Source organism: Melanostigma gelatinosum (assembly GCF_949748355.1).
Source record: "Melanostigma gelatinosum genome assembly, chromosome: 2".
NCBI lineage: Eukaryota > Metazoa > Chordata > Actinopteri > Perciformes > Zoarcidae > Melanostigma > Melanostigma gelatinosum.
Window position 1 is genome coordinate 30,883,652 of NC_136635.1, and position 24,508 is coordinate 30,908,159.

Consider the following 24,508-nt stretch of genomic DNA (forward strand, 5'->3'; position numbering starts at 1 on the left):
TTGATAAATGTATTTGATATCTGGACTGAGTTTGGTTGCAAACATTAGTTTGATCCACCAGAAGCTCAGCGAGGTGTAGGAGGACACGTATATGTATTTACGTATACCTTGAAACCTGAAGAGTTGTCATCCATGTGAGAAACGTTTCCATCTGCCAACATTCCTCTGCTGGACTCCTCCCAGAATGCATCAGTGCCACCAATACAGAATGACCCATCCAGCTAAAACAGATGCAAGTATTTTAGTAGGAGGCTGCGAGTCCTCTGCTGGCAGGCGCTTAATGCAATATGTGCCCGTAAGATGAAGTCACAAACATTGCGACTGTAGTCGACTCCCACTCGCCGGGCAGCACAGACGGGGCATTATGTGGACGAGTACCAGCTGGTACCACGGGCTCCTCATCCTCCTTTCGGGACTTCATTCGCTGGTGCCTTTTGAAATCAGGACATGGAACTGAAATGGAGGAGCCAACCTGTGGACGTTCTCCTCGGATGCATCGTCGCCGTCTGCCTTTGTGCCGTATGTCCGGCCGAAAGACGTGAGTCGAGCTCTGGACTCTGTGGAGGCCTCGGCTGTTGGCCGGCGAGGGTCAGGAAGCGATGGGGATGTTGGGGAGGATTCAGAGAGGCACTGGATGTTTTCTATTTCTGCTCCTTTTTAAGCACTTGAACCTTTATGGACTCTATGGATCCCTCGTTAAAAGACAAAAGTATTTTTAGGGGCCTGAAGAGGTGAAAGGAGCCAGTATTTTACCACAGAAAACAGATATTCTTAACTTAATTTATTGTCAATTCTTAGTAATTCTTTCTTTTCCCCCTTCAGAGGCCCATTAACTGCTTTAAAAGAATAGAAGTACATTAAAAAATCGGATTGTTTTTCAAGGGGTAAGACGATGGGAGTTGTTTTCAGTGCAACATATGAGCAGACGTACTGCGACATATTGGACAATAGATATCAGCAACATTGGGACTTGGTGTTGACCTTTCAGGTTTTAATTGAGAACGAGCTTTAGATGTTCGTGTTGTTCACTCAAAGAAGACAGAACGTGCTGATCAGCGAGACCTTTCTCCTGGTTTGGTGCAGTGGAGGAGCAGACGTAATCACTGTGTTGGGCAACATGTCAGCTGGACAAAGTGTTGCTGCTGCTTTTGATCTCGTTGCTCGTGTGATGTTTCTACAGGTGCTTTATATTTTCTGTGGTTGGATTTGATTTGTTTCGTGCTGTTATGATTGGTTTATGGCTGTTGATATCTCTTTTATACTTTGTTTAATGTATTATGTGCTTTATGAGTCTTTGCTGTTGTCTTCTTTCTGTCTCTGTGAGCTCACAGACAGATTCCTCTCCGTCACATTGATGAAGCAATAAAGTTTAGAATTTTGAAACCGTCAGACAGAGCTAGCTGTTTATGCTAAGCTAAGCTAAACTAACGAAGGCCTGTAGTCACTTCATATTGACCGTACTGTCGTGACGGTGTCGTTATGATCTCGTAATGTGAAGTGCGTTCCTCAAAATATCAAACTATTCCTTGAAGCACAATATTAAGTCAGTCAGGTTGTCATTCGTTGGCCCTTATTCACAGAGGGGCCCCGTGGAAAAATCTGAATGAGTTTGTGTTGGGCTCAGATGGTGCAGATTCTAAATAAAGTTTAATTAAACCTCCACAAACCTGCTGACACGGACAACGATATGCCAGAGGTTCATTTCAGTCGGGAAACACTGCTGGTGATCTATTTGCTCTGCAGGGTTTTAAAAAGTTAAAGTGCTCAAACTAAAAAGTGTGACTCTTACACTAAAATATCTCATATCAATAAATGACTATTACGCATCCATTAATGTACAATCAGGATTTTACTGTCATAGTTGGTTCATTTTGAACTATTAACGAATGATTACTTTCATTATGGATTCATCTGCTGATTATTTTCTGCATTAATCGACTGATTAATCCCAACGTGACGCCTTCACAATGTTTGTTTCATCAAAACGTGACGACTAAAACAGAAACATCATTCACTTTATTAAAAGGAAAAGCTGCTAATCTACAGCCATCAAGTGTTTTTACACAGTTTAACATCCTTTCTAATTCATTTTTTGTCGATCGACTAATTGAGTGATGGACAAATTGTTTCTGTTTTACTTTTGGGATGTTTGATTTGTCTTAAAAAGAAACGTATTTTATAACTTTTGTGTGTAAAAGTGTTAATTTATGAAGTAACTAAAGTTGTCTGCAGTGAAGTAAAAAGTAGAATATTTCCCTCTGAGATGAATTTGATGTACAAAGTGGGATCAAGTAAAGTACAAATACTTAATCCAGCACTTGAGTAAATGTACTTAGTTACTTCCACCACTGCACAGTATATACCATCTGATGACTTGTGTTTGAAGTCAAGTACACCAACTAAACGAACTAACTGCATGTACAATCATCTCTTCAGTAGCTTATCCTTCTTTTCTACAAATCTTTATACAATTCAATCAAATGTCTTGAGGCTCCTGCTTCCTGCTTCCTGCCTCATGTCGATGTTGATCGTAACGCTTCCTGATTCTTCCCTCGCTCAGTCTGCACGGTGCCTCCGGGCCCCGTGACCGTCCTGGAGAACAGCACGGCGGACGTCCAGCTGGTGACAATCATCTCCAGCAGCGACGCCACGCTGACCGTCACGGTGAACCCTGAAGATCTGTTCTACCTGAAGGGAAACGCCCTGATGGTGAAGAAAGGACTGGACTACGAGGTGATTACAGAGGCGAGAACATGTGATCCTATCAGCTGATGGTTGACAACAGCAAGCAAACCTTTTGATGTGGATCCTTTGAATTCGTTCATTTAAAAAATATCTGTGATAGAAATCTATTGTCTGTCGTACGATGTTTTGAACAACATGCACTTCAGATTGAAAGAATTGTTTCACAATAATTGTGATAAAAACGACTCCTGCTGAGTGGAAACGAATCTGATTGGACAGATTTCAGTGATTCATCAGTGAGGAGAGCCAATCAGGGCCCAGTCCAGTTGTGATGCACTCGAAGGTCTGAAACTGAGTGGAGAAATTGATTGGCTTTAAAAAGATATAATACTCCGTACCTTAACGAAGTCACATGCATATAAGAAGACGAAAACACAGACAACGCCGTGGTAGAGACCTGTCAATCACTGTAAGCCCCGCCCTCAAGCATCCCCTGCTTTATGGTCTGTGTGACTCTAAATGGACCATAATGTACTAAATGAACATCATGCTGTATTGAAGAAGACTTGAAACTAGAGATTGAGACATAAACTCATGTTTACAATGTTTACTGAGGGAATAAATCAAGAGAGAAGTAGAGTCATTTTCTCACAGACTTCTATGCAACCAGAGGAGTCGCCCCCTGGTGGACACTAGAGAGAATGCAGCGTTAACACGTGAAACATCGGCTTCACCTTTTAGAACCGGAGGTTGCCGCCTGGTATCGATACTTACAACATTATAAATACAAGACGAGTTGAAGTAAGTTAACGTAGCCGCTGCTATCAGTGGCTACCATGCAAAGTGCCACCTGGATGGGTGAATGACATGTAGTGTTAATTAAAGCGCTTTGAGTGGTCGAGACTAGAACACCGCTGTACAAGTACAAGTCCATTTACCATCGACCACCAGTATTGGTGTATTAACTGTCTATATAACTGCTGTGTGCTTGTCAGTCGTTGCACAGTGCAGCTCTGATGGTGTGGGTGCAGTGCAGCAAAGCAGGCTCCAGATCTGTGAGTAAAACAAACACAATAGCAAGAATATTTACCGAGGGAAGCAAGAAAACAGCAGTTTCTGAGTGCAAACTGAGCTGCTGCTTCTCTTCAAGGTGACCGAGTCGGTTGAAGTCTTGGTTGAAAACGAGAACGATAACCCTCCAAACTTTGCACAAAGCCACTACGTACTGGAAGTGAATGAGGTGAGTGCTGTGTGTGTGTGTGTGTGTGTGTGTGTGTGTGTGTGTGTGTGTGTGTGTTTGATGTTTGAGCACGATGTTGACTCTGAGTTTTGTCTCCTGCAGCTCACTCCAGTCAACTCCAGTGTGGGACTGATAGAAGCATCAGATGTTGATTCAGAGCCGCTGTACTATCGCTTGGAGCCTGCAACAGTAAGAAGATGTTTGACGATGGAGTGACACTTGACTCACATGTTATATCTTACTTATAGAGAACAGCAAGACACTGAGGGAACTTCAAGATGTGCTGTACGTTTGTTAATGATGTGTTTGTAGGGGACAGCGCACATCACGGCTTTTATATGACATGTTTAGGACATATTATATGACTTTTTATGCCATTTTCATGACATAGTTGGTATTGCAGAGTCTCGAAGCTCCACGGAGCCGCACTCTGAGTTTAGCCTGAATTCATTTGATTGTAAATCACTTAATAACTTTATTTGGAAAGATGCTTTATAAATATAGTTAATTATAATATATATTCTTTAAATCATATATATATAAATATATATATATATATATATATATATATATATACATACATATATATATATATTTCTTGTTTCTCTCTGTCTGTTATTAAACCAGGATAAATACTTTCGTCTGGAAAACATCAACACTCCAAAGATAATTGTGAAAAGCATCTTGGACTACGATGTCGTGCAGAAGATCTCTCTGGTTCTCCACGTGCAGGTACAGCCACCATTTAATAAAAACATCATCCCGGTGTGGCTGCTTCTCTGACCTTTGACCTGTGAATACGTGTCACATGTTCCAGGATACGCTTGATGGCTCGGCCTCCGACAAGCCCTTCTTCACCTCCGTGGCCACCATCACAGTGCAGGTGAAGGACGTCGATAACCGGCCTCCCTGGTTTCAGCCGTGTTTGAGGACCAACCTGGGAATCGCCAAACTGTGTGTGAGCAGCGGCTACAAAGGCAAAGTCAATCTCACCGAGAAGGAGGTGAGCCTCATGTTCTGGAGTTTCAATTATAACATTTCACTTCACAGCACCTGTTCAAACACATGCAGTTATGTTGAAAAGGAGACGTACACCTTGAGTTAACATGTTTGCTCTCGAGGTAATGAGACTTTCTTTTGGATACAAATAAAACCGTAATATTCTCCTAAAAGACGCTGGGTTTATTTAGAGATGAGGCACTAAAGCACATGACTCTTACTCCACAGGACGGGCCGTTGGTGCTGGAGCCCGGTCCGGTGTTCGCCAAGGACGGAGACAAGAACCGGAGCGAGCAGATCGGCTACAGAATACTCCGAGGTCTGAACTCAGCAGCACGATCTATTTCTATTTGCTTCCGGTCATGATGTGTTTGGTAACTCCTCTTTAACAGCACACTCATTTACTTTTATCGTCATTATCATTAGTCGTACTCGTAGTAGTCGAGGTGATCTGGACCTTTTCAGCTCCTTCAGCACAAACCTTCACTAACCATCATGAAGACAAACAACAGCATGTGTGCAGCTTCAAGCGTTTACACTTCAGTAAAAACACATTTTCTCCATCACAGTGATGACGTTTGCTTTCATCGTCAGGAAATGAGGGCAATATTTTCCAGATCGATGAGGAAACAGGAAACATCTCGATGGCTAAAGCTGCTGACATCGTGGGCCCAATAACTCTCACTGTTCTGGTAAAAGGAATCTCTCTCGGCTGTTGTTCTGCGGGGATTTGAGTGGAAACTCTGGATGTAACTTTGGCCCGACTCGTTTTGTCGTCCTCTCTTGGCACATCAGGCGTCACAGGTCACCAACAGGGATCAGTTCGCGGTGACGCAGGTGACCATCGACGTGATGAAGAAGAGCAGGAACCCTCCTCGCTTTGAGAAGGAGCGATACGAAGGATTTATCTACAGCAACTCTGTCCCCGAGAGCATGATCCTCCGAGACAGAAGCACCAACCGGCCCTTCAGGGTCCGAGCTCGGGACGAGGACTTCGCCGCTGTGAGTGTTAAACCTCCCTTCATGTTCAATTTTCAACTTGTCTGTTTTACACTATTCTCACCATTAATGTGTTGCTAATTAAACATAATACAATCTAACTTCAGTCAATATGTATCTGAGCTGATGACAATCATGAAACATCATTTTAAAATGCTCTTAACGTTCCCGAATCAATATTCCTACATTAACGATGGATCAAATGATAATTATGTGAAACAGATGGTTCATAGTGACAAAAGCCGGCAGACTCAGTTTGACACCAGCTGGTGAACAAAGTGGAGTATTTAGCGGCTAAAGCGAGAGATATTTCACTCAGGCGTTGGTGGAGACCAAAAACAGAGCTCAACGAGAGAGAATATTGGAGTCAGGCGGACACAAACACAAAGGTGTCGGAACAAATCAATTCATGCAGATTTAAAATTCAAAGACACCAAAAATGATGACAGGGTCGATAGCAACACCAAACTCAGCAGTGTGGTGGAACAGTCCTCTACCCGCTTTGCGTGAGTCTTTTCATGCTGAAATGTTTATTCTCTGTGCAGAGAAGATTCAATCATCACAACAGAGTGTGTACCGTCTCAGTGAGGGAGAACCACGTGTAGAGTGAGCACGCTTTCTTCATACAGAAGGAGCAAAGGTGGAGGCCGATGTTACAGACATTTTGGTCTCAGACTGACAACAATGAAAAACAAGCGGCCATGCGGCCTTGGCGCTGGAGCATCGTCATACAACACAGTATGTTCTCTTTGCGTGCAGGCCAGGGTGAATTCTTCTTCTGCAACAATAAGAAAGATATACGTATCTGGGCATTTCGGCACATCTTCCGTCCGTCATTGTGTTGGTTCTCACGCTGCATATATGATTGTCAGGTCTCTTGAAATATAATGCAGACAAGAAGACAAGCTCAGAGACATCTAACATGTATTCCACCTGTTCAGAACCAATCGGCAGGAAGAGATGTGTCACTCAGAAGCTGAATAGACAGATTTTCTTTTCCAGGAATTGAAAAGCATTTGCTGAAATGACTTTCACAAGATTGAAACAAACACGACTCCGAATGAAAGATATTGTTTCTCTGTGTCTTTGAATATGTCAACGACCTACTAGCTAAAACAATGAGAGCTGTTGAAGTGGGTTTGTTTTGCTATCTGCCCCCTAGTGGTCAGACATTTGTAAATGCAGCTTTAAATGGCGTAATGATAATACCTCACATCCCTAAATCATTTTACTTTGTTGCATTTTATTGATGTTTTATTTGTGTGTCAGGGTGCGAATCCAGATGTGAAGTATGAGGTTCAGTACAGCAGCTACGTCAACGTGACCTCAGACGGGTTTGTGATCCTCAAGAGAGTCGTGAAGACGGAGTCCTTCGCGCTTCAGGTGATAGACGTGTAAACGTTTTCAGATCAAGCACAATGAAATACCTTTGCATACATTTACTGACACTTCTTGTTTTTAAGCTGTTAAATTGTTTTATTTGTGTCTGAATGCAGCTCAGAGCCGTGGACCCGACGACAGGGGAGTTTGGAACAGCTGCCCTCTCTGTTCAGGTCATACCAGGTACAACCATCCCTGTCACTCTCTGTGGTACCGACTGACGGTGCTGTAAAGGAACTCATTTTCTAAAGTACACTACTAAAGTCACATTTGAGGGACTTGTATTTTAGCTGACGCACGGCGTTGTCGTGGAAGCGTAGTGCCCACCCTCTTGTTCCCCCTCATAGTAAACACTCTCAGCACTGTTAGCTGAGAGCTGGGGGGATGCTATAGATATGCTATATATGTGCTGTAGAAATGCTATAGATCTATTGATGTGCAATAGATGTGCAATAGGTGTGCTATAGGTGTGCAATACGTGTGCTATAGGTGAGCTATAGATGTGCTATAGATATGCAATAGATGTGCTATAGATGTGCTATCGATGTGCAATAGGTGTGCAATACGTGTGCTATAGGTGAGCTATAGATGTGCTATAGATGTGCTATAGATGTGCAATAGATGTGCAATAGATATGCTATAGATATGCTATAGATGTGCTATAGATGTGCAATAGATGTGCAATAGATATGCTATAGATATGCTATAGATGTGCTATAGATGTGCTATAGATGTGCAATAGATATGCTATAGAAATGCTATAGATATGCAATAGATGTGCAATAGATGTGCAATAGATGTGCTATAGATGAGCTGTAGATGTGCTATCGATGTGCAATAGGTGTGCTATAGGTGTGCAATACGTGTGCTATAGGTGAGCTCTAGATGTGCTATAGATATGCAATAGATGTGCTATAGATGTGCTATAGATGTGCTATCGATGTGCAATAGGTGTGCTATAGGTGAGCTATAGATGTGCTATAGATGTGCTATAGATGTGCAATAGATGTGCTATAGATATGCAATAGATATGCAATGAATACCAGAAAGAGAACCGTCTAGCTTTGTCTGTTGCCAACCGGGACATTAGGTCCGCGGGGTGTGCTTGGTCATGATGTTTCGGTGTCCTGCGGTCAAGTGCGGTATGGTTGCTTTGAGTGACCAAAAAGGACGAAAAGGACATTATATTGCACATTATGTGAAATCTACATATAATGAAATTTAGTTTATTCTACTGTACTGTTTTTATGTTCAAAAGAGGGAGCTCCAAGGTTAAAATATCATCTAATATTCATATCTGACCTGTCATATAAACCTTTCCTCATAGGTTAGTGTTCGGACCTGTGTTCATATGATTTTATTAAAAGGGAAAGTCACATTCAGAGCAGATTTATAATTTCCTCAAATTTGCGCTTTTATTAAAAAAGTCATAAAAAGTTATAAAGTCATAAAAAATGCCAAAAAAGTCATTAAGAAGTGGCCAATAAAAAGTCATAAGAAAAGTCCCGTCATGGTATAATATGCAACAAAAAGCTCACAGTGTGGTATGTCATGAAAGGGTCACAATGCTTTTAAAATGAAACGTGTAAACGTTCCCCGGTGGTCTTCCCGGTGCAGCCGTGTCCATCCCGTCTCCCTCAAACGTCGGCTACCGTCCGGGCGACATGGCTCTGCTGGGGCTGGTCATGGCGGCTCTGCTGGTCCTCTGCCTCATTGTGATTGGCTTCCTGATCTCCCGCTTGTGGAAGGGAAACGCCAGCATGGACAAAATATGCGAGGTCAGTCAGCTTTTCTCTTATTTTGATTTTCCATGTCGTTTAGGTCCGATTGTTAATGTGCTAGATATTAATCCCCCATATTAATGGAATAGTTTGACATTTTGGCTTTTAATAATGAAAAACACAATAGTTTTAAAGGGAAACATCTTTATTTTACAGGCTATTGTCAAAGTTTCTTTACAAAGTTATTATCAAACCAATTTTACATTTTTTGTTTCTCACAAATTTTTATTTAACCTCAAGTTACACAGGAAGTCTTGTGACACATTCATCTCTTTAAAGAGAGAGAGACCGTTTTGCTTTCCCTCGTATATGTTAAGTATGGAGCTGGAGCCCAGAGACGATTAGCTTAGCTTAGCATAAAGATTGGACACCGGATTGAACAGCTAGCCTGGCTCTTACCAAAGTGAAACAATAATTAAACACATTGCATCTTATCTGAACACAACCAGAAATACAAAAGCAACAATTTGTGTTTACGTCCTGCAACTTTTTCTTGGTGAACATTTCCCCCTGCGTCCAGTATTTATGCTAAGCTAAGCTAATCGCCTACTGATATATGAAAGTGATAACTTTTGAATTGGTGAAAGGAAAGGAAAGTGAAAGAAAAACAACGTTTGCCTTTACAATGAATAATCTCTTATTTGTGCTGCGTTTTATTATTGTTTACATTACGTGTTCTGTAAGGTCCGGAGTATTTAACGTGCAACACATCATTAGAAAACAAGTTCTAAACACCTAGTTTGGCAAGAAATACTCCCTTATTTAGATTTAGGGGATGCCACTGAATTTGGCATTTCAATTATTTTCTTCATGGTCAGAAACACAAGAAATTTGTGTTCTGCTCATTTTGTAAAGAAACACTGAGAACAGCCTTTAAATGATTGTTTCCTTTGAAGTTATTAATGTTTCTCTGCCTTCTAACAGTCGTGAAGCCTTTAATCTCACTGCGTTTCAAAGCCTCCACACTGTGACCGTTTAGTCGTCACACAGACTCAGCTGCCTTTTCAGAGCTGCTCCTGTGTGGCTTTGATGAATATTCATCAGCTGAAATCCACAGAAGGGCTCTGTGTGTAAAACAGAACAAATGAAGCTCGCTCGCTGGGGGGGGGGGGGGGGGGGGGGGAAACCACGGGGGCATCTGCAGCATGGAACAATGCCCGATTTCCTCCATGCTTCATTAACTGCTGTATTAATGAGGGCCCTCTCCTTTGCCTGTAGTGTCTGGGCCCCTGCCTGAAGTCGGACCAGCACCAGTCCGGCCACAGGGACTCCCTGCAGTACACCAACGACGGCTTCCAGACCGAGGGCGACCAGAGCCGCAGGCGCACCTTCCCCCAGGCCCGAGGCCGGGTCCTCCCCATGGAGAGACGGGGCCGCCACTGCTCCTCCTGCGGCGTCCACACCAACAACGTCCCCAAGGGGAGCCCCTCGGCCAGCAGAGGAAGAGGAGACGCGGACGACGAGTACGAAAAGAGGTCCGTCCTGATCAAGCAGAGGAGGAAGGAGGGCCAGAAGACGGTGTGGTTCAAGGAGATCGGGGACTCCTCCGACATCGAGGTGGAGATCATCCCAGACACCGTGAGCCCCGTGGAGGAGGAGACGGAGGAGCAGCTGGATATGGAGGGGGTCGTCAGAGACCCGGCAGCCCCCGTGAGAGGGTCCGACGGCGGGCAGGAGAGCCAGAGCACAGAGCCCGGCGAGGAGCAGGACCGTGGGAATACCGGCTCAGGAAAGGAGAAGGGAGGCAAGGAGGAGGAGGGCTGACGGCAGAAGGTCAGAGGTCAGAGAATGAACCTGCTGTTTGTTTTCTTGTTTTGGAGACGACAGCCTGCGACAGGGAGGTCTCAGCGGTCCGGGACGACACGTCCAACATCTCTGGATAACTGCCAAACCTCAAGAACACATTCAAAGGTCCAAAAAGTATTTATTTTCTGCTGCGAGTATCTTAGAAGAAAGATCCAAGCTTCATGAAATGCTTAAAACACATACTTAGAAACGCTGGCACTCACAGATAAAGGGTCTCCCTCTCACACAAAAGGAACGCGAGCTGGGAACCTTTGGATTTCGATAAACTGGTTGAACTGCTGGTTTGTTTACAACTCGACTTTGTAGGAATGTCCTCATGTTTCCAGATGTCAGCAGTAAGTTCGATGAGTAGAATGTTCTCATAACGGAGAGAACCGAAGGTCTAAACTACTAAAATAACATCCAGGCTGGAATGAAGTCAGCTGAGGGCAATGTTGCAAGCAACATCACTCTCTAATAAAGGCATCATGTATAATAAGGGTTTATGTTGTAATTCACGTTTCATTATCTACTGCAGATTATCTTCGAGTAATTGTCGATAAAATATACATTTTCTGAAGCCAGATGTTTTGTGCTGTTCAATAAAAACTCAATGTTACATATTCTATCGTAAGACAAGAAAAAAGCAACACATTGTCCTCTGGTTGTAACTAATGGTCTATTAGCTGTTAACGAATCATTTATTAACGCTTTATAAAACTACCGGTAAGTTCAACTACTACCACTATCATGCAAGTCAAGTTACCAACTACAGATCATCAGAACTCTTTGTCTAACGCTTTAAATGTTGATAAGTTAAAATTAATAAATTAATGGATATTGGTCCAGAAGGTCAAAATGATTAATTGGAGCCTAAAGCAGACACTTAACGACTTGTATTTGATCTATAAAGCGTTAAAGGATTTATTAACCATTACTAAACCCATTATAATAGTATTTGTTATGTTTCTTTTATAAATGATGCCTTATTAGAAAGTTACTGTAATGTTGGCGCTACTGGATATTTTGCATTAATTTGATTTAGTGTTATTGATTCGTGAGGTATTTAATTCACTTGATTGATCGAGAACAGACATTCCCATCTGTTCATGTTATCGAAATTTACAGTATATATATATATATATATATATATATATATATATATATATATTCAATAGATATAAAACTACCATGATAAATGTTTTAGTCACTTCCAGTCAGATCAGGAAGTCCGCTGATAACATGAGTCAGCAATAAAACCCAGAGGAGTGATTTCTGTCTGCGGTGAACGAGGTCACTGATGAAGATTTACTAAACCGGACTTTATAGTGAACGATATATGTGAAGACAAACTTTATCTACTGAATACTAAACAGTGGAGGGGACGTTTTTATGTGGCCTGCATTTGTATTGAGAACGTTAAGTGAAATAATGACTTTATGGATGAATCTTTGGTTAATGTACAGTTGACTTTTTGTACGTTTAAGTGATGAAGGGAATAATAAAGTTTGAAGGATTTGTGGAGTCTTGCGATCGCCTCGCTGGTACATCTAAAGTTTCACACGTTCAAAAAGGAAGAGTTCGTTATTACAGAACGGATTAATACCACTCATTTCTGTTCACCAACTGTGACGTAACAGCCAGTGACATGTTTAGTACTCACCATCTAAGAGGAGCTGTTGACAGGACGCGTCACCACTTTTTAAAACCGGTTTATTCAGGCCAATCACATCAAGATACATCTCAAAGTCAGAAGACGAACAACTTCCTAAACGTAAATTAAAATCCCTGATTTAAAAAAAAAGAAAAAAAGATCACTTGGCTGTTTTAAAAAAGGGCGACGATCCCAGATCGTGTTCACCCGTCACACAACATATCAAGTCACCAATCTTTCACACTCGGCTGGAAATCGTACACATTATTGTGATCAGTGCATTTAGGCTCCACACAAACATCTATTGCTAATTACCGTTTGATCGCGACGCAACAGAAAAGGTGTGCAGCTCAGGTTCGTTGTTTTCCTAAAGCGTTGCATTTGAAGGTGTGCCTCCAGCGCAGGATGCGCTCACTTGGCCGTGGCGAAGCCCACCCTGTTGTTGTCCCGGTCGAAGACGGTGTAGTGCGGCCCGATGAATACATCTCCCAGAATCCACAGGGGCCCGGCGGGGGCAGGGATGTCCAGACCCATGAAGCCGCTCAGACAAATGGTCTTTCCAGCCTGACCCACCTGGATAATAAGAAGGAGAACGACAGTCAGAGATGTTCTTAAACAGATGAAACAAAGGAATGAGGCATCACGCCTCAGACAACAAACCAGCTCAGCAAAGTGGAACAAAGCTGCACTTGTTTAGTTTCTCATGATGCAACACTCAGTCCACACAGTGGCTATTGTTGCTGAAGGAGCCGCCTCTCCGTCGCCCCCTGCTGGAGTCTCACAGGACGTCTCACCTTGAGGACGTACTGCTCTCCGGTCAGAGAGTAGAGTTTGCCGCCAATGGTTAAGGTGATGACGGGCAGCGTTGGGACCTTGTCACAGCTCACCATGTACTGAAACCACCAGAGTACAAAGTTGTGTTAATGTAAAAAATAAAAAAAATAAAAAAATCTGCATTGGACAGTGACAGAACAACAATGAAGTCAATGTAGTGAAACATTGGAGAACAGAATACAATAAAACCGTAAACTACTTCTTGAACGTAGCCGTTATTACTTAAACACATGTAACAAGACCGTCACTAAAAATAAAACAAGGATCATGTCATTCTATATTCCTAATTGTGAACAAATCTAATATAAAAGACAAGAAGTCTTTAAACGGAGCTCTGTGGCTCAGAAGAAGAAGAGCGATCGGGCTTTGAGACGGGACGATGCTGGTTCGTCCTGTTGTCTCACCTCTCCCTGGATGAGCGGAACGGCTCCGATGGCCTTCTGCAGGGCCTTGACCTCCGCAGAGGGGCCGGTGATCAGAGACGTCCCCGTGTCCACGATGACCTCACAGCCGTCCTTACACAGGCTCAGCTGGCCGCCCACCGACATCCTGGAACGCAGTTAAGATTATGGTCTGTAAGCCCCGCCCTAAAGCATCCCCTGCTTTATGGTCTGTGTGACTCTAAATGGACCATAATGTACTAAATGAACATCATGCTGTATTGAAGAAGACTTGAAACTAGAGATTGAGACATAAACTCATGTTTACAATGTTTACTGAGGGAATAAATCAAGAGAGAAGTAGAGTCATTTTCTATAGACTTCTATACAACCAGAGGAGTCGCCCCCTGGTGGACACTAGAGAGAATGCAGCTTTAACACAGGAAGCATTGGCTTCACTTGTCAGATCCGGAGTTTGCCGCCTTGATCCCTTATGAATGCTGGCAGAACTGGTTTCTGGCACTAAACGCCTTTTAAATGGAATGACATGCTCACTAACTCAGAGTCCTACACGCTAATGTTCATGTGCTGACGCAACATTACACTCTAATCCTCATTTAAAGTGTAATGTTGGAGCTCTCACCCGTCCATGTGGATCTGCCAGTAGGCCTGGCGGGTGACGTTGACGTAGTTGAAGTCCCCGGTGTAGTATTTGGGGTCGGTTCCTCCCAGCAGCAGCTCACCGCCGGGCTCGGTGTCGGGGTTCCTGACGAGAGAGAAGACGGGAAGTTAACGCTTCGTCACCACGGACGGAAAAACATCCGGAGCAACGTCAGAGGATTCAAATGTTTTAAACTCATTACAGTAAAGTCTCTTATTTACCCTCAAGAAAAGTAAAACCAACGCAAACAAAATCGGTTCTCTTTGTTTATACGTCATTCAGCAATTTGACTGTTTTTTTTATTTAAACATCCAGCAGACATGAAGCATTAATTTGCAGTCGTGCTTTTGGCCCAATATTTATTCCTCCAACAGATTCTGACAAATTATCTTTAATTTTGTTGTTGCTGAAAACAGTTGCTGAGCGCTCTGAGACTGAAGTACACAATATAAATAAAACTATTTATATTCCTCTATGGGCGACCTCTTTCACAGTCAGGTTCACCCAATGTTCATATTAAAACAATATCCATGCATACAGAATGAGAGCATGTCCATAAACTGACATTAATGTCATGAATCAACTGAAATAAGTGTTTTTTTTTGTTCGTATAGCTCACACAGACGTAAAGGAATCGAGCATGAACAAGAATATTGGAAGACTACATTCAGAAGAGGAACAACGTGTAGTTTGTTCTCTGATGTCACTAAATGTCCCGACCACATTAGTGAGAACGAGCCATCTGTGACGCTTCTTTATCTGCAGCCAGCTGGGCAGGAACATTTAAAAAAGCATCACCGCGCATGCAGCAGAGCAAATAGAAAACACAAACAACAACTTCACCCGACTCCAAACGCCACATACAAATAAAACGAGTCTCTAGTGTCGGGCAGGTCACACTTTGGTTTAGTTCCAGAAACAGAGACTTGACTTTGCATCCTACAGAAACAGACTGAACAGCAGCAGGAAAGACCACGTTATCAAAGTCGGTTCCCCACCTGTTCAGGTAGAAGGAGAAGACGTTCTTCTCCACCTTCTTCTGGCTCATCATGTTGTCAAAGACCGGCGCCACCCCGTCCACGGAGATGCGCGGGTAGGCCATGCCGAGGATGCCGTCGAACTTGGCGGCGATGAAGGCAATGCCGGGCTGCTTGATGGCTTCACCGAAAAGCTGCTTATCCACCGAAAGGTCTCCGATCTAGAAAACCAATAATAAAATAAGGTTAAGCAAGTAAAACTCCTCTGAAACTAGTTCACTAGTGGTGTGACGGACCGGAGTCGATCCGTAAGGATTAATGACACAGTTTACCCATCACAGTGTGAAGTTAGTTATCGGATGATATTCAGTAAAAACATGCAATCAGGACAACAATTAATGCTTTTGTAGTCGCTGATCTCTAACGTTACATTTTAAACAACGTCTGTGTTTAAATCACCAGGAGGAGAGCTAGTGACGTTAGCGGCAGCGCTAACGTACGGAGGCTCTGTTCAGTGTTCTTATGATGCGTTCAGGCTCTGCTCAGTAGGAATGAGTACTGGGAGAAGGTTCATTATAACGTTATCATGATGTGTTCACATGCAACCTCGTAAAATGTAGTTTTTGGTCACAAACTTAGATAGTTATTTGAAGAAGATGTTTCACAGCAACATACAGAGATTAATTATGAGCCTTTTAACTTCCTAACACGAGCTCGAACCAGCTTATAATTTAAACTACTGGTGAAAAGATCTTTTTTTTTACAATAAAATATAATCTTTTTCTTTCGTGCCGATCCGTGAGCATCAGAAACTACCGTTTGAGACGTGAACTCACCGTGCACGTGTCCTGACTGAGGTAGCCCGACAAACTGCCCGTCCCGTACTGGATGGCGAAGGCGGTGCCGTTCTTCACGTAGGTGCTGGACTTGGCAGAATTATATTTGTGGTGAAGCACTTTGAAAAATAAAGACAACAATGCAGAAACGTCATTTTACAGCCGACACGCGGGGCAGTGTGTTTTTTGCGAGGACTCGAGTTGGACTTACAGCATGCGATGTCTGTGAAGGAGCAGTGAATGGAGGGAACCCAGAGGTTGGAGGAACCCGTGTCAAACACCACGGTGAAGAGCTGAGGAGGGGTACCCAAGCCGATCTCCCCGTAATACTGCGCCTGGACCAGAAAACAACAAGCGCGTCAACAAGCTTAGTGGAGAAGGAGCCCACCAGTGAATACGTCCATGTGGGAGAACACATAATCCCCGAGCTGATCTGCCGTTTTCTGGAAGAGAGATTAGGATAATCCATCATGGCGGAAAAACGGGTCGTTTCTACCGACGGCAGAGACACCGAGCCGCCACTTTAGTTCAGAAGTGGCTTCACTAACGCAAGATGAAGGTTTATTCTCGACAGATAGTCCGCTGTAAAAATAAAGCTCAGCACAACCGGCATGAATAAAACTGAAAATATAAGTGTGCTCGGGATAACAGTCATCAACTGCGTAAAAGATTTGGACAGAATCACTCCAAGATAGATGCTGTTAAAGGTAATAATAAACCGTGTCGTGATAAACTAGTCTAGTTTGTGTTGCACTCATGAAAACAGTTTAAAACTTGCAGATGCAGGATTTTAAACTCCAGTTCAACACAGTAACGGTTTGAGGAATGTTTTTTAAGTATATCTTTGATGATGAGCATTCATATGACCGGCTGTGTGCTGATCAAATATCACCAATGAGAGTTCAGTTGTAGTTAATTTAATACGTTTTATTGCTCAAAACAAAAGTCACATTTTAATGTGCAAATTATAAGCCACATTTTTTTAGATGAAACATTGTGTTTGATATTTTAGCATCATGAAGGTAACTCAACCTTCATGTTCTCATCTAAAAATTATAAAAGAGACTTTTCTAAATCTAAAAGGCCATTTGTATTTTAAAAATACTTCACTTATGAAGTCAGTCAGGATCCAACTTATGGTTAATAAACTGCACTTTAGCCCGTATGAGAGTCTAGAGATTAAAACAACAACCAGGTCTCAAAGCTCAGTTAAGTCCAGACAATCTGATGAAGATGAAGAGGCCTCACAGCTGTTGGTGTCAGCTTATGTCAGAAGGACGCAGGTCAAATAGTTAGAGTCACGCCAATAAATCACTCGCTGCTGTTTCTGTGTGACCAACAAACGATGACTCAACAAACGCAGGAAGTGAAGCAAACTTCCGTTTCATGTGACTAAAAGTCACTCTGGTCAAAAGCCTGACAACCGTCAGACTGAGAGAGTTTTGTCGAGTCATCCGGGACTCAAAGCACTTTTGAAAGCTGCCAGATTTGTTGTGGCGGTGACTGCTTTGCTTAGATTACAGAGAATGAACCGCTTACTCAGCGGTATGTAGCGGTTCAGACGGTTTCGTTTGTCCAGATTTTGTATTTGCCGTTTATTCCTTTAACTTAATGTTACGACAGTGAATTTCATTTGTGGCGCTCAAATCTAAGAGCAACATTTCTCGTTGCAGTTTTATCTGAAGCAGTAGTTAAGCTCCTTAAACAGTTAGACTTCTTCAAGCTGGACCGTGTTTCTGTGTCTACGTGACTAACGGGGACAACGATCGTTTTCAAGTCGGTCCGGTGTTGAGGGAGACGGCTGCAGTACCAATGTTCGTCCACTAAAAGTGCTCGTTTTTGACACCGACGGGCTCAGATTGTTATTCCAACATTATGGAAAAGACACCGCGGAGAAATAAATCCCTTTTCCCGCCGTTATCATGTCATGTGACTTGCTGCCGGAAGACAGCAGCGTAAACATCAACGAGAGCTGGAGCGAGAGCGAACAGTGCTGGTGTTGTGTCAGCTTTAGGGTCATCTAAGATATTTGCACCATCATGAATGAATACTTAAGATGATTTTCAACAATGTAATCTTGAGAGGCTGACTCATGTCATTCCTGAAGATAAAAGGTGATTAAGAGTCTGATAAAGTGGCAAACTTTGTTTAAGAGGCGTAAAAAGATCAACACTGAATCAGTTTAGTCTCTTAAAGGTCGTCACCAGAATGCATCAGCTGTTCTTAAAAGCTGTGTTTGCAGAAAGAAACGAGGCGGCGGTCTCGACACAAGAGGACCTTTGTAGCGTCTCCCCCCAGCTTGGCTCTTGGGCTTGTGAGCGCTGCATCAGGGGAAAGGGAAGAAGACTTTAAAGGGTCCACAGGTCAGTGGTCTGCAAAGTGATGCTTACGTCAAGGTAGTTCTTCAGGACCTCTGGAGTGGGTCCGCTACCGGAGGGGAAGCCAAAGTTGTACTTAATGGAGGGCCGGTCGGCCCGGAGCTGCTCGGCCGTCTTCCCCGAGTCGGTCAGCTCACGTCTGATGGAACGGAATTTCTTCAAGGGAATTCTGAAAAGAAACACAGAAGGGGGATTTAGGACTTAACACAAAGCCAGATCCAGATCTCTGAATCTATACATTTTTGGACAGATTCAGTGGAATTTGATTATCTGCTTAACTTAAAGTATAAACACAACTGCAGATCACACCTGAACCCACATTCTTCATGCTGATCTGCAGAGCGGTATCTCTCAGAGGGTTGCAGTATATTGTAGGTGCTGTTCATAAAGTATGACACAACGTCTGTGACCAGAAATGACCCCAATATGTCAATATTTAAAAAAAAAATTAAAAAAAATTCAGTTTTATAGCTACAATGAGCTAAAACCAATGCAACAGTCCTGGAATACATCATACGGTTTGTGGTGCTGTTGAACAGATTACTCGTCAACTCAAATTACTTTAAAATCAACTATAATTCTCTGATTCCAGCTTCTTAAATGTGAATATTTTCTGGTTTCTTTCCTCCTCTATGACGGCACACTTAATATTTTAAGTGGCCAAAAAGAAAATTTGCATTTGAAGACGTCATCTTGGGTTTTGGGACATTTTCTAGACCAAACAACTAATCAGGAAAATAATTGAGAATAATAATAATTTCGTTATGTGCAGCCCTACTGTATCCATGTATCCTACCCTCACTGACATACAAGAGGTGGACAAAATAACAGAAACACCTGTGATTCAGTCTGAAGTTGTATCAAAACAGCTCCACAGAACCGTCATGGAGGATGATTTATCACAGGACTGCTGTATTATTAGTCTCACCCACCGACCTAATAAAGAACTTACATCTCTTATAATGAGTTCATGAAGAGTCAACGAATAACATTTGGCTCAATCACTGCTTCACCCTGAAGAAATATAAAACTTAAACTAAGAGCAAACCTCGTTTTTAAAAGTACTTCCATTGACATCGGACTCATATTGCAGAGTCTGCAGACAGTATGAAGTTCAGTGTCTGTAAATGGACGCCAACAAATCATGTGACGGAAACTGTTCTCGCACCACGAGATCACAACGATTACCACCATGTAGCTTTAAAACACAGCAGAGGAAGCTTTGTGTTTTTAGCACACGTGATGCAGACGCATAGTCGAGGGCTGCAACGATGCACAATACAAGTCACGGGAGCTTAGACTGCTTACTCGCCTACAACCACAATAAAGAATGATTCAAAAATATATATAGCACCTTTTCAAAACAAAAGTGCGACAGCGTGCGTCACAATAAAAGCATTAAGCACAAACAAGGAAACCGAATACTAGCAACGAAACATAATCAAAATAAAACATAAAACATGTTTGACATCAGATTAAATCTACAGCAGCTGAGAAGCGTCTTAAGCTATTACAAATGCAGAGAGTGACTTAACGATAGGCTGGTATTAAAGAGGAGGAAGCGTATTCAGTGTCACACATTAAAGTTTAGACTCATTTATAGTCAATCACACAGACACAAGAGAAAACAAGGGCTGTAAAATAAAACAACAACCATCACCACGATGCTCGTAACTAAGTATTACATATTTCTTCCCCCACTGACTGGTTCGAAGTTCTATCACAACTCCAGTTCCAAGCTTTAAATGATAAAGATAATTAAAAACAGCATTTTATAGATCAAGTGGGAGACTGCTACACAGCAGCACAACACAACAGTAAAGAGTGCAAATGCAACAATATCACACATTTGAAACACACCTACTGCATGTATACAAAGCACCCAGTTACATTAATAACCACATATGTAGTCCAGCAACCATCGCTGTCTTACGGTCTATAAATGGCAGTTAAATGTTCAGGTTTTAACTGTGTTGACCCGGTTTTTAGCTGCGTCTATTTCTGTGTGTTTGAACACGTTGGCTGCACACACACACGTCCAATAAAGCTGGTTTTGCTACATATTTAACAGGATACATCCTTAAACTACAATGAGGATCCACCACCAGTCTGATGAACTGGTTTCCATCACCAGCCTACAGAGAAGTGATGGGATCGCAGCACAACCCGAGCAGTTTAAAAGAGTCACGAGACCAGCTGTCCCCGCTGACACAGACGAGCTAGCAGCTGAGAGCTTAGCATTAGTTCCCATACACCGTGTTCCTTTCGGCTCAAACACATTAAAACAACAGGCGGATATTCCACATTCTTACCGAACAAGCGCGTCGGTGGTGAGGGCTAACGCCGCGAACACGACCAGCAGAAAGACCCTCATCGTGGCAGTTAAAAGCCTCCTGGACACAACAATGACGGAGCGGTTCAGAGGTGTTGTCGACAAATTGCCGACTTTTATATCAGCTGAATGGAGGCGCGGAAGCTCTGCTACTCCAGCTACGTCACTTCCGAAATAAGCAACGCTCCGATTTTCTTTATTTTTTTTATTGCACAATCAAAAAGGCACATGTATGGAGGACTAACCATCTCTTAATTATGACTTACCATCTAATAATTATGACTTAGTATCTCCTAATGATGACTTACTGTCTAATAATTATGACTTAGTGTCTCGTAATTATTACTTACTATCTCGTAATTATGACTTACTATCTTATAATTGCTAACCTCAAATTTACAACGATTACATTTCAAATATTATTATTAATATGAAAACAAAAAAAATCTTCACATTTGTGAAGCTGGAACCACAGAATGTTTTTACATGACAAAACCATCAAAATAGATGCCAATTAATGTCTATGAATTGTTTCAACTGTATTTGTATAAACTGTTGTGTAGTTTAATTTATAACGAACAACTCTTCATATATTTTGTGAAAAAATCTTAAATTGTGAAAACTGAAGCTGTCAGATAAATGTAGTGGAGTAAAACATACAATATTTCCCTCTGAGATGTAGTGAAGTTGAGAGCGGCATGAAAAGAAAACACTCAAGTGAAGTACAGTTACCTCAAAATTGTACTTGAGTGCAGTATAAATGTACTTGGTTACATTTCACCACTGGTTATTTCACAAATATACTTCTTATTTAATTTATTATTATTCTGCCAGTAAAGCCTTGTCTTCCACCAGGTGAAATATTCATTTGCTGTTGTTTCAACAGGCTGTTTGAGTGAGTAAATAAATCTGTTTTGTAATGACGAGGACTGAACAGCTTGTGGCGACCTCGTCCCACAAATCAGAGACCACCATCCGGGGTTCTCCTCAATCTACACATCACACTTAAACCGTTCTCCCATAAAACCTCACGCAATTAAAACATCACAATCACAGACAGGCTCTTTCTTCCTTTGTAACTTATCCAAATACTGAAAATCAAACATCTACAGATTTATTTAACAGCATGTTTGAAGTCTCACAGCACGACTGCTTGAAAAGTACTGCAACTGTAGATTTCACTAAAAGGAAAATACAAACATGGAATTACAGCAAAACACAAGACCTTAAACCTCATAATGAACACTTATCCTGTAATATAACACGCTCCTCTATCTCCTGCTTTATGGGATCTAGAGGGATTGTGAGAAAAAATGGCGTTCAAACAGCTGAAGATGATGACCTGTAATTTAGACGGATATGTTCATTAAATACAATAAATACAATACAATACATTCAATTAGATTCGATTCAGTCCTGTTGTATCGTATGAATCCCCCTGAATGTTACTCACTGTTCCTTTAAGTAAGGAGCAGATTAGCCTAGTTTAGCATAAAGACTGTACGCAGAGGGAAACAGCTAGCCTTGCTCTGTCCACAGTTCAATCATAAATTGGCATTATTACGTCTTTGAGGTGTTGATGGGCACATTTTGCCTCCAATGTTCATGACCACAGCGGTTAGGAATGAAACAAACCAGAAACATGTGAAAAAGATCAAAGAGAGTGGTTCTGATTTCCTTCTTCAACTTTCTGCAAAAAACAAAACGTAAAAAACCGTTCAGTGTATCAGCAAATGAAAATGATAAATACAATAAAATGTCCCAAAACAGAAATGAAAAGCCAATTAACTTCAGATCATGAGGGTTTGAACATTTCCAGATAAAGACGTGTTAATTCATTTATCATCTTATTTGGGTTTTAGTATCCTAAAGGGTCCATATTGTAGATTTCATCGTTTCTTGCTTTTATCACGCACACTCCTAAAACTAATTGTTATCAGGTGGCTAATTCCGGAGAAACGCATCTTGCAGACGCAGTAGAATGTTGTTCAAAGATCGGATGATAGACGGCTTCCATGTCCGACTCCAAGAAGAAAACTCAACACGCACAAAGCTTCAGTATATTTCCTGCTATTACTCTCATTCCTCTCATTACTGAGTAAGACTCAGGCGCATTCAACATGCCAATGTAACGTCTGACTCGTGGAGAGTTTCCAGTATGTATCACATGATGGTGCTAAATTCAAGCCAGCAGTGTTGTTAGAAATGAATCCTGTGCTTAGAAATGACTGAGTCATGTTTAGGAGCAAGAGATAACACAAAACACTGTTGGATTAGAGCCACATCTGTGGCATGAAGCAGTGAAATCACGTGTTTTGGCCAAGTCGCCTCCATGGAACTGCTGCCTCTAAAATGTGTTCACGGTCCCTCCAGCAAGGCTTTTGATTATTACATGCAGCTGTGTCTGCATCTTTAGATAACAGTTATTTACACTGACGTTCACAGCTGTCATCACTCCTGCAAAATGTATGAATATTATGTATGAAAAAATGTATGAATATTCTACAGCTGAATTGTAAAACAACAGCCATATTGCTTCGCTGTGACAAACACACTCTGGTGCTACGTTGTTTTATGGTGATAAAATGTTTTAGTCGTGTTTGCAGAATGGATTTACTTTGTTATGCTGATGATATAGTTATTTATTTGTTGTAAGTCAAAATGTTGAGATATTAAGTCAAAATGTTGACCTTCTAAAATCTACGACATGATGTCAGATCTTTTACATCAAACATAACACTACGTCACTCATTTTGAGATAGTAAAGTCAAAAACATATTATTAATTATCATGAAGTTAAAGCTAAACAAATGTCAATGTTGCTCCATGGATTGTTATGATATTTTGCACAGAAGTTCATGAAGTCTAATTAGTGATACCCTGACTTTTTATTGTGTTTTTAAGTGAAATTTCTCAATAACTAAGATCAGATTAATATATATTTTTGTTCGTTTGTTCGTTTGTGTTCCCTCTTAGGATGAATTGTGATACATTTTTCAAAATTGAATTTGTCGAATTGAACGTCGAGGTGAAAACTGAACCTGAGTTTTGTCCCAAAAATTTAAAAAAAGCTTGTTATGCAGTTTATTCAGTTTCTAGTGGCCTCTAGTGAACCCCAATTCCAGTAAGCTGACACAAACATGACTGTAATAATAGAACCACATTGAGTCCAAACAATTCTTATCAAGTAAATTGGTTTAAATATATTCTCAATTATGTGACATTATTTATCTACAAGAGGCAGACAAAGTTATGTATACCCCGAAAGGAAAAGGACAAACTTTGAATCAACTAAATCAACATTACAAAGCTGTTTCATACAGCAGCAGGCTGACTGGCAACAAATCAGTTTGGACGATCAACACATTGACGTGAATTTTTAAAGAAGCATGAGTCGACAGAGCCGCAAACAGAGCAAATCACATGAGCCCAAACTGCAAGAGCAGCATCCGAAAATAAAAAAAACCTGTAAAGTACTTAGTGTGCAGATGGCAAAGGTCGAGAAAGTCATGAGAACATTTGGCAAACAAAGATAAAAACAAAGAGGAACATGGGTCACAAGTTGAAGCTAAGTGATGGGAATGTGG

General features: G+C 41.7%; 2 protein-coding genes across 3 annotated transcripts; one reads left to right on the top strand and one right to left on the bottom strand.

Moving 5' to 3' along the window:
• Positions 1–374: 374 nt before the first annotated feature.
• cdhr5a (cadherin-related family member 5a) lies at positions 375–12,512 on the top strand. 2 transcript variants are annotated; one of them, XM_079283328.1, is made up of 14 exons: positions 375–538; positions 2,561–2,733; positions 3,681–3,740; positions 3,836–3,925; positions 4,028–4,114; positions 4,553–4,657; positions 4,743–4,928; positions 5,153–5,243; positions 5,519–5,616; positions 5,720–5,926; positions 7,193–7,306; positions 7,420–7,486; positions 8,921–9,081; positions 10,303–12,509. In XM_079283328.1, exons 1-14 carry the CDS (start codon positions 448–450, stop codon positions 10,846–10,848), a joined length of 2,076 nt encoding a protein of 691 aa, XP_079139454.1. In that variant the 5' UTR covers positions 375–447; the 3' UTR covers positions 10,849–12,509. The 2 variants fall into 2 exon arrangements, with proteins under 2 accessions (XP_079139454.1, XP_079139455.1); XM_079283329.1 differs by lacking the exon at positions 8,921–9,081 and having other exon boundaries at positions 10,303–12,512.
• Positions 12,513–12,565: 53 nt separating this feature from the next.
• On the bottom strand, positions 12,566–21,035 carry ctsd (cathepsin D). The gene is made up of 9 exons (XM_079283346.1): positions 20,902–21,035; positions 18,602–18,758; positions 16,423–16,546; positions 16,212–16,330; positions 15,397–15,596; positions 14,381–14,503; positions 13,762–13,906; positions 13,318–13,416; positions 12,566–13,096 (listed from the first exon to the last, which is right to left on the bottom strand). The coding sequence occupies exons 1-9, from the start codon at positions 20,961–20,963 to the stop codon at positions 12,935–12,937; spliced, it is 1,191 nt and encodes a 396-aa protein (XP_079139472.1). The 5' UTR covers positions 20,964–21,035; the 3' UTR covers positions 12,566–12,934.
• Between the last annotated feature and the right edge of the window lie 3,473 nt (positions 21,036–24,508).